Genomic DNA, 10,923 nt, shown 5'->3' with positions numbered 1-10,923 from the left:
TCTAAAAATATAAATAATAAAATTCAATTGACATAGTAATTCAGATTTGATTTTATTAATGAAAATTTGAATATTTAAATTCTATAAATAAAAATAATAATATAATTACTTTATTAATGTAATTATTAAATTTTTGTTTTATTATTGAGATTCATTTTAATATTAAAAATTTAGAATAATTATATTTATTTTATATTACACTATTGAATACTGGTTTAAATTAAAAATATTTATGGAATTACTTTTTATAAATATTTTATTAATAAGAATCCATTTTAATAATTTAAATTTAAAAATTATAAATATTTGTTGTGATGAAAATTCGTTATTTTATACTAGATATTTTTCAGGTTGAATATTGTTAAAATTATTTAATATTCAGATTTTCATACTATTAATTATTATTTAATATTTTATTTTTTTATTTCTTTATACAAGAGTAAATTTGTAATTTTATAATTTACACAATTAAAAATGATTTAAAATATTTTTACAACCATCACATGAGTCACGTATTTGAGATCCAGTGTAACATACCTCAATACCACACTCATTTTTCTTCACACTTTCCTCTCAAATCCTCACACTTTCACTTTCTCACACTCTTCAATGCAAACTTTTCACTTTCCAATACAAATAAAACATAAGTGATTTGAGATTAATAATGTGATAAAATATTGTGAATGAGATAGCGTATATAATTTTTTGTAATTTCATAAAAAGGGTCCGATTTATTAAGTAATAAAACACTGTTTTGAAAAGTATTTAAAAAATATAATCCTATTTGAAATGTAAATATTTGTTAGGACGTGTTAAGAGGGTTATTATTTTCAAACACATGTGATTTGCAGTGTCAGATGTAGCTCTAGTAGATAGCTCCAGTTGTCAGAAGTAAAATAAGATTATGTGTTTTTTAGAAAGTTAGATGCTGCCATTAAAAAATGGCCAAACTTAAAAAATCCTTCACCAAAGACAGTACATAATCTTAGCAGTTACCACTACAACAAATGAGAACAATTTTTTTGTTTCCTCAGTAACAAAATAAGTGGAATAATAGTAGAAACCGATCAGAATCAAATTTTAATGCCAATCAAACTTTTACTCGCAAAGGAAAATAAGACAACAAAAATGGAACAGAATGCACAAAGCACAAAGCCATGTGGTAGGAGGTATTGGACAACACACTTTGTTTTTCTTCTTTAGTTTTGAGTAAAATCTCCCTTCTTCGGCATTCCACACCAGAGACAGCTTCAAATCAAATGTTTGGTTCAGCTTCTTCAATCTTTCTTGAAGTAAAATCGCCAATAGTAATTTCAAAAGTATAGGACACCAAAATACACAGTCCAAACTCTCTCATAATCGAAGTCTACTAGAAGAAGTTTTTCCATATAGGTTGGCATAGACAATCCTTGTTCTTAACACTAGAACCATGCATAGGCCTGCTGCAAGAACGCATAATGCTGACATGATCATGGAAGTTAGGAAAAAGCATACGCTACCTTCACATTTCAGAGACTCAGAAGCATTTGGCAAATGCAACAGCCATGATCCCATACTTTGGGGATGTTGTTTCTCTGCTTCAGAATCATAGATGGTGCTGGCAATGAGACTAGAGAAGACCAGTGTTCCTGCGGGGTTTGCCAGAGTAATGAAATTGTACAGTGCACCAAAGTTTCTCAGACCAAACAACTCAGAGGCAGTGGCTGGAACAATTGCCCAATGAGCCCCGTAACCAAGTCCAACCAGTAAAGTGCCAACATACATTGCCCCTGGCCATCCCATACCAATGAAAAAATGCCCGATAGTCATAATGAGTTGAAATACAGCCAATGCAATTGGTCTTGGATACGCATGATCTCTGCTCAAGTAAAAACATGATGGGATTTCAAATTAAATGAGATGTTAAGGAGACATCTAACACATAAATATAATAAGCTGAATTAAACATGCAATGAGTGTAAAAACTGGTTTTTTACCTCACAACAAGCTCAGATATGTAACCTCCTCCAACACGGCCAAGGAAGTTCCAAATACTGACCATGGAGACAAATATATGTGCATTGTCATATCCTAGAGATTGGCTGATCTGACCCAGATTGTCAATTACAGTCAACCCGGATCCAGAACCCATGATCATGGAAATGAAAAGAAGCCAAAAGTCTGCTTTGATCAATGCTTGCATCAAGGTGAAATCTTCCCCTCTGTGTGGTCCCCTCCTCCTCTTAACCCTCACTGCTCCTACTGCAGCTGCTTGGAGCAGTCTTTGTTGTAGGTGCGCTATACGTTTCTGCCTCTCTGATGCAGGGAGCATGTCCACTTCCTTAGGCTTCTCATCTTCCAACTCACTCAATATTACTTCCTCAGAATCCGACTGAGATTTCCCTGGATCTTTATTCTGTGGTTCTGGAAGAAGGGACTCTTCTTCTGGATTTCTTTGCTCAGGGCCAAAACTCAATATAATGGGAATAACAATTGGGATAACAAGGATCAACAAGAGAATAACTGTGAATATAGAGATTGCAGTTTCACTCACTTCAACTAGATCTTGGACAACCATGACTCCCAACAAATAAGCAGCCAATAGGAGGCACACACCATACACAAATGTGAAGCATTTTCCATCCGATGGCCGGACTTGTTTGTGACCCCCAACAGGCCTCACAAGGAACATAAGGCCTATACCTACTAATGCTGGACCAACAGCAACCATAAATATTAATGATGCCTGATTAGGGGCATGAAACAATGCATATATCTGTGATAAGATTGCACCACTCAACCCAGCAAAGCCCTTTAGAATTCCCACCACAGGACCCCGGCTTTTGGGGAAATTTTGTACACAAGACACCAGAGAAACTGTGTTAAAGTAGGTTTCACCATTTGTTCCCACAAAGATAAGAACACACATCTGCATGACAATAACCATTCATCACTTAAGTTGGTATTGTAGCCAATAAATACATCTCTTGAAGAAATAAAGGTGCTATGCTGATTTCTTTTGATTATATTGTTATGAAATGTATATTTTCATCATAAAATGTTAACAAGAGTGATGGATAGTTTTATTAAATGAAGCTCCTGAAACATCAAACTATTACATATCAATAGTACGCATAAGCGCATCTCCATCCTCCCTTCTTAGTCAGGGTCATTACTACGGTCCAAACTCTGTATTTGTAAAACAACTTTTCAATTTCAAGTAGTATCTTGCAAGTTTGATACATATCATAAAAGAATTATAATAAGAAATATAATATAGCAACTTTGTCTGGCGTTACTAAAGATTAATGCATATACATGTTCCCAAGAGCAGCACGCCAAAGAACACAACAAAACAAAAGGAATAATAGAATAAATAACCAAAAGGTAGATCAATTATGTAAGTTGTCTCTTTGTACTAATTGTTAGAAATTTTGGCTAAGCTTCGGCATCACGTCACATGTTCGTTCATATGGGAAACAACTGACGGCCAAATTGAGTAGGGTGAAGTTTCATTAATTAGGACAAAGATTTTTACAAAACCAAAACTTCTCAAATTAAGTGTTTAGTATTGCGCAAAACCTTTCCACAATGTTCTTGTACCCAGTGGCAACGTGCCAAATATTTCATACTTCGTTTCATAATTTTAAAAGCAGACGGTGACCCATCATCACGGTGGTATATTCATGGAAAAAATAAAACCAGAAAAAGATGACATAAAAAACAAAGACAGATGAGAAAGGGAAAACACCAAGCTATTCGATTCTGCCAACAACCGCGTCCTTTCACTTTTCAAGTTCAACAAACAGAGAAACAGTCCTTTTTGCGCACATTCTTTTACCCAAAAGCTTAAATTTTAACACATACCTACCAAAATCAACCACATGTTAAAATTCAACCTTTTCAAAACAGAATGCTCAGAATAAGAGGAATCAAGCCGAATTACGCCCGATGATCCACTAAACCCACTTCCCTCAGTAAGATTAAAAAAAATGATATTATGGTTGATTCTGGATAACACGAAACCAAGGATCAACGAATCAAAGGAAATGATAAGTAGAAGAAACACGTACAGAAACAAACATTAAAGTCAGACATAAAAAATTTCAAGTTCATGACTCATGGTAAATTTAAAGTTGCACAAAACATCAATTATCTGATTCATGAAAATCCAAAAGAGTATATGTAAGTGGGGCTATCCACTTACACACAATCGTGTTACTTCAAACCCAATTTCAAAGAACGAAATCGAGAGAGAGAGAGAGAGAGACAATATGTCAAGATTGATAGTAACAATACAACACCCTCCTCCAAATCAAAAAGCCTGGTCACACATGACATATCAAAATGATAAAGAAGTAATAGTCCAAAAAAGGAAGAAGAACAAGAAGAAGAGCGAAACTTACAGCCCACAAAGGCAAAACCGGAACTTGAGCTGTTACAACCAACCAGACCCAGCCATAGCCGATGAGGTTCAAAGCAGCACCGACAAGGAGAGCACCCCAGATGGGTAACAACTCACAGAGCAACCCTGTCATGAAGCCGACGGCGTCGCCGAGGTCCTTGGCCACACCCAACATGGCGAGCTGCTTCTGGTTGTAGCCGAGGGAGCTCTTGATGACCGGTGATATGCTCCCAAAGAGGTAGCCGATACCCGCCCACGACTGCAACCACATTGCGGCCACGAACACCAGCCATCGGCTCTTGTAGAACAAGGACAGCTTCTCCTGTAAGACCCCCATCGCTGATCATTCACCAACCAAAGACCCCTTTGTCCTTCTTCTTCTTCTTCTCCTTATTCTTGTTGTTGTTGTTGTTCCGGGTGCTTCGTGTTTTGGTTTTGTGATCGTAGGAAGAGGAGGATCCTGATATGGTGGAAGAGAAATAGATAAAGCAGAGGCAGAGGAGAGAGAAAGAGAGACACACACAGCGACGAAATTGGAAGGTGGACCAATAGATTGAGCTGGCACGCGGGTTATTCTATTACATATAACTATGATTTTTTACCCCCAATATAACCAATTTTTAAAACAAAATTAAGCAACCACTGAATGTTTACACAGATAAACCTTCGAAAATCAATCCCAGTGTCCAATTTGTGTTCTTCTAGCCCATGGCGGCACCGGAAAATCGATTCAAATTTGACTATCTCGAAGTGGAAGTCTAATCTGGATTTTTTTTTCTTTTGTTGCTTTTACATTTAAATATAAATAAAAAATATATTTTAAAAATAATTTGATGATTTTAATTAGTAATTATATATTTTATATAATTTAAAAGTATTCTATAAAGTTTATAATCATTATTTTTAAATAATAATGAAGTGGTTATAATGAATAGTTAATAATACTTAACTTTAATTTATGAGTATTCTGAAAAGTATATATAAAATATAATTATGAATAATAATAATTAATTATTCTAAATTATGTTAACATAAAATTTATAACAAAATAAAAAGTATTAAAGGTTTATTTTAAAATATGAAATTTAAAATGTTGATTTAAGTTTTTGTATAATGAATTAAAAAAAATTGAAACATTTTTAAAATAAATTTTTTAAATGTTTATTTGTATAAATTTTATACAAAAAAATAAAGTAAAATAATTAATATTAATGGAATAATTATAAATGTTTTTATTATTTATAAATTTTTTAATTTTAGAAAAGTTATATGTTATTAATATTAATAATGATTTATATAAAATTTTAATAGAAATAAATCTTACTAATGATAATTAATATTTATTATTTATTTAAAATATATGAATTCAATTTAATTTTTTATAAATATATTTATATAAATTATTTTTAATAATATAATTTATTATTAATAGTAGAAATAAATTTTCACTAATAATTGAAATTTGGATGTGATGGAAACAAAATTAAGATACAATTAATACAATAAAAAAGAAAATAAATATTGAAGTTTAAGGACATTATATAATTTAATATTTTTATTTTTTCACTTTGTTGTACTAGTCACAAAGCATGCAGTTTATTGTGATCATTAATAAATATTTGTTAACATTTCAGTCTTGTGAGGTTTACTTTACATAAAAGAAGATATTTTTGAAATATTTTACCCCAATCCAAGGCTCAAACATCTAGGCTCTAGGCTACATCGTTATCAAGTTTTATTTTAACTTTTTCGTGGATGACCTACCATTTAAAACTTGAAAAGGACAACAATAGTACATTTTGAGACTTCTTTTTAATCTCAATAAACTAAGACTTATCACCATTTAGATGAGATTAGTCAAAATAAATGTGTTAGAACACCATTTTTATTGGCTGAAAATAAGTATATTTTGACACATAACCATTAGGAATCTCACTAATAGATGGATCTTAGACATAACTAATGAACAAAACTCAAATAAGTTATTGATCTAGTTGAAGTGATGAACTTATAGTGAAAAACATGTCATGAAATATTATTGAGAGAACAAGAAAATGTGTTGAATTTGAATTTTTGGATGAGTGGTAACTAAAGTTATATTATAAGCATAGTGAGTCAACCTGGATCATTGAAATTGTTGGTGTAATAATGGTCTTACATTAGTGGAGAAAATCTTAATTTAATAATTGAATACGAATTGGAGTGAATAATATTGATATTTAATTCATATAAATGGGTTGAGTAATTAATTGAATTAGTTAATTGTTCAAATATAGATCTAATCTTTAGAGAACTGTACCGCCCTGCTGGTCGGATGCGATGACGTGGCATCCTGTTACAGTGTAGGCGTGTTGACAAGGCGCCAGGTTGACGGTTGGGAAGGAAGTCGGGAGGCACATGTAGTCGCCGATAGTTAAGTTGGCGTGTTCCGATCTCCAGCTTACCAGAATAGGCGATCGCCAGGTTGGGGACGAAGTCGCCAGATGCAGACTCAGGCGACCAGGCAGTCGAAGATCGCCAGTACAAGCACATCGCCGAAGTTAAAGGAGAAGCAGATTATGAAGGCGGCCGGCGAGACCACAGGGAAGGTGTATGAAGGCCCTACCTCGCCAGTTTCAGTAGAGATCGCATTCCTGAGTTAGCTATGCACTGGGCAGCACCATGCATAGGTAACTTAGCCAAAATGAGAGTAGAAGCAGCGCCAAGTCAGTGAGCCTCCAGATGATGGCACGTGTACAGTCGGATGCAAGCCACGTGTCCAAGTCTGTAACTGCCAGGAGAGAGAAAATCACCAGGTATATAAGAGTTCTTAACAGATTTCCTAAGGTACGCACGTTCAGTTCATACACTTTACGCTTGCGAGTGACAGAGCTGTTTGTGAGAGAGATTCGCACGGTTCCAGTTCTTAGTATTTGGTGATACCGTCACTGACTTGAGCGTCGGAGTGCGATCGGCCGCAGCGGCGCCGTATCGTTTCTTTGCAGGTTCTTGAGATAGATCCAGAGGAGGAACGGAAGTGAGAAGCGGCGCGCACGTCGATCCTTTGACGAGGCATTCTCCAGCGCTCCGGTCAACAGGCAGGATCATCAGGCGCCCACCGTGGGGCCGTGTAAAACGTGCTCCCATCCACAGCGTGAGTTCGTGGAGGTTTTCGAGGTTTTCTGCGCGGTTGTGTGCTGGTGCAACCGTCGTTCTTGGTTTCTTTGAGTTTCGTTCGGGGAAGTTTGTGTTTTAAACCGTTCGTTTGGTTTTTCGGTCGGTGGATTCGAGTTCTTTCGTTTGGTTGTTTGGTTCGCGGGGAAACGGTGGTTTTTGGTGAAGCTGCGATTTTCTTCGAAGGTTCGCGGTTTCTTGAAGTCCTTGCGCAGTTTCTTGAATCTTCTCCGATCGGTCGCTGATTCGTTCGTGGTTGAAGTGTTATTTGCTGTACTTCTGTGGTTCGCTGAAGTTAATGAGAAAGATGAGAAACAATCGTTCCAGTCCCGTGGCTCCCGTCGCAGCTGAAGGCGACGCCGCCATGACCATGGCGCAGATGGCAGAAATGATGCGCTCATTGCAGGCCACTGTAGAAGCCTCGCGCGTCGAGCAGGCGAGGATACATGAAGACCTGGTCGCCTCTCGCGCCAGGAACGAGGAGCTCAGCAAAGTAGCTGAAGAGCTACGTCGAGCTCTTCAGGAGCAGCAGGGTCGTTCTTCAGCTGAAGAAGTGGCACCGTCGACGCCGCCTCGTGTGTTCCCAATGCCTTTCGTTCAGGCGATTACCGACACGCCAATTCCCACGAGCGTGGTTCCGGTTAAGGCTGTGTTTACCGGCGTGGAGGATCCAGAGGCTCATCTGACCACGTTCCACACACAGATGATGCTGTCGGGAGGGTCGGATGCTGTCTATTGTAAGATGTTCGTGAGCACGCTCCAGGGAACGGCGATGGAGTGGTTTGTGAGCCTGCCTAATGGCCACATAACTAATTTTCAGCAATTTTCGAAAATCTTTGTCGAGCAGTATATTGTGAACAAGGCACCGCCCAGGGTGTCCTATGACCTGTTTGATATAAGGCAGTACCATGGGGAGTCCCTCAGAGACTACCTCAATCACTTCGGAGCGCAGATGGTCAGGTCGCCGGCCAAGGATGAAGAAATGCTGGTTTATGCCTTCAAGAAGGGCGTGCAGCCAGGGCCATTCTGCGAAGCCTTGATCAGGGCTCATCCAGCGACGTTTGCTGAAGTCAGGCGACTTGCGGTGGCTCACATCGCCGACGAGAGTGAGGTCGCCGAGAAGAGAGGCAGTGTGGCTCCCGTTAGGCCACGCGCCCAGACCAGGATCCAGCCACAGAGAGTGCTGGAAACGGCAGCGGCGGCCAGAAAGGATCAAAGGACTCGCTATCCTTACGATAGGAGAAACAAGGGAAGAAGCCAAGCACGCCAACCGCCAGCACGCCAACAACCAGCACGCCGGGAATACAATCGCCCACCTAAGCACAAATTCGTCATGGGACTAGCGGACCTGATCGCTATCCCTAACATATCAGCTAGATTGAAGGCGCCCGAGAAGGTGGGCGACAAGGTGCTAGGGTCGAAGCCGGACGTCTGGTGCGAGTTTCACCAGTGCTTTGGCCACAACCTGGACTCATGTTTGTCTTTAGGATACCAGCTCGATGACCTGGTCAAGAGCGGGTTCCTAAACGACTATCTGCTGGACAGAAGGACCGGAGGGGCGTCGAGTTCCCAGCCAGCAGGTGGAGAAGCCCAGCAACATGAGATGCCTATCCATGGGGAAATCCACACCATTGCAGGGGGTTTCTCAGGTGGTGGATGCACCGCGTCGCAGAGGAAAAGGTACGCGCGATCGGTGATGTCAGTAGACATGTTTGAAGATCACTCGCCCGAAGTGGACATTACGTTCACCAAGCAGGATCTTCGGGACGTTGTGCCTCATGACAACGATCCCATTGTTATTTCGTTGATCACGGCGGGGAGGAAGGTCCACCGAGTTCTGGTGGACCAAGGAAGTTCGGCAGACGTGATGTTCTGGCCGACTTTCACGCAGTTGGAATTGCCCCTTGACCAGCTAAGGCCCTATGGAGGGTGCTTGTATGGGTTCGCTGGCGACCAGGTGGAGGTCAGGGGGTACATCGAGCTGAGAACCACGTTTACCGATGAGGCTGGGTCGAGGACGGAGAAAATCAAGTACCTCATCATAAACGCCCCCTCAGCATATAACATCCTGCTGGGAAGGCCCACTCTCAACAGGATAGGCGCAATTCCATCGACTCGGCACATGAAGGTGAAGCTGCCGTCCATGGAAGGGGTGGTGATCACGATAAAGTCTGATCAGAAGGAAGCGAAAAAGTGCTATGAAAATAGCCTGAAAAATAAAAGATCAGTGAGCTATGTCACAACCACCCCACCGTCCGGTGTGAAGCCCAGACCGCCGATAATGGAGGAGGCCGCTGGAAGGGACGTAGAGATGGTAGATGCTGAGCTGGGGGAGAGGAATGCTGCCCTGGAGGAGGAAGAGGCGCGGAATCGCCCGGAGGAAGCAAGGGAACTCGGAATCGCCAAGGCGGTGATCGCCAGAGAGTCCAGGCCCAAACCCGTCGAGCAGTGGCTTGAGAAGGAGATCGGGGGGAAGGTTTTCAAGCTCGGAAGATCTCTGGAGGTCGATCTCCAGGACCAGATCGCCAAGGTGATTGAACGGCATCTGGACGCGTTTGCCTGGTCTGCTTCGGACATGCCCGGGATCGATCCCGACTTCTTGTGCCATCATCTGGCAATGGACAACATGGTGAGACCGGTGCGGCAAAGAAGGAGGAAATTTAATGAAGAAAGGAGGCAGGCGATCAAGGATGAGACCCAGAAACTCCTCGCTGCAGGCCACATCCGGGAAGTCCAGTACCCTGAGTGGCTGGCAAATGTCGTGCTGGTAAAGAAGAGCAACGGGAAATGGCGCATGTGCGTCGATTTCACCGACCTGAATAAGGCTTGCCCAAAGGATTCGTATCCTTTACCAAGCATTGATGCCCTGGTTGATAGCGCTGCAGGGTGCAAGCTGCTGAGTTTCCTGGACGCCTTCTCGGGCTATAATCAGATCAAGATGCATCCCATGGACGAAGAAAAAACAGCTTTCATGACGGAGAGGTCGTGCTACTGTTATAAGGTGATGCCGTTCGGGCTGAAGAACGCGGGGGCCACGTACCAGAGGCTGATGGATCGAGTACTTGCACCGATGCTGGGAAGGAACGTGCAAGCTTACGTCGATGACATGGTCGTGACCTCGCAGGAGAAAAGCAAGCACGTTGCAGACTTGGAAGAGTTGTTCACGACGATCGCCAAGTTCAAGTTGAAGCTCAACCCGGAGAAATGCATTTTCGGCGTGGAGGCTGGAAAATTTTTGGGTTTTCTCTTGACTGAAAGAGGGATAGAGGCCAACCCGGACAAGTACGCCGCCATCTTGGCGATGAGAAGCCCGACTACAGTGAAAGAAGTCCAGCAGCTGACGGGTCGGATGGCGGCCCTATCCCGCTTCGTGTCAGCAAGCGGAG

At 40.8% G+C, this 10,923-nt stretch overlaps 1 protein-coding gene across 1 annotated transcript; it reads right to left on the bottom strand.

Moving 5' to 3' along the window:
* Positions 1-962: 962 nt before the first annotated feature.
* On the bottom strand, positions 963-4,999 carry LOC137813687 (protein NUCLEAR FUSION DEFECTIVE 4). The gene is made up of 3 exons (XM_068616064.1): positions 4,386-4,999; positions 1,977-2,908; positions 963-1,858 (listed from the first exon to the last, which is right to left on the bottom strand). The coding sequence occupies exons 1-3, from the start codon at positions 4,719-4,721 to the stop codon at positions 1,354-1,356; spliced, it is 1,773 nt and encodes a 590-aa protein (XP_068472165.1). The 5' UTR covers positions 4,722-4,999; the 3' UTR covers positions 963-1,353.
* Positions 5,000-10,923: the final 5,924 nt, after the last annotated feature.

Source organism: Phaseolus vulgaris, chromosome 1 (assembly GCF_000499845.2).
Source record: "Phaseolus vulgaris cultivar G19833 chromosome 1, P. vulgaris v2.0, whole genome shotgun sequence".
Lineage (NCBI taxonomy): Eukaryota > Viridiplantae > Streptophyta > Magnoliopsida > Fabales > Fabaceae > Phaseolus > Phaseolus vulgaris.
This window is presented reverse-complemented; position numbering and strand designations above follow the sequence as displayed.

Excerpts from the sequence above, each read along its gene's own strand:
- LOC137813687 (XM_068616064.1), bottom strand. The coding sequence starts at position 4,721 with ATGGGGGTCTTACAGGAGAAGCTGTCCTTGTTCTACAAGAGCCGATGG. Across the intron at positions 2,909-4,385 it reads CGGTTTTGCCTTTGTGGGCT|ATGTGTGTTCTTATCTTTGT; the intron begins GTAAGTTTCGCT and ends ATTGTCATGCAG. Across the intron at positions 1,859-1,976 it reads ATATCTGAGCTTGTTGTGAG|AGATCATGCGTATCCAAGAC; the intron begins GTAAAAAACCAG and ends TTACTTGAGCAG.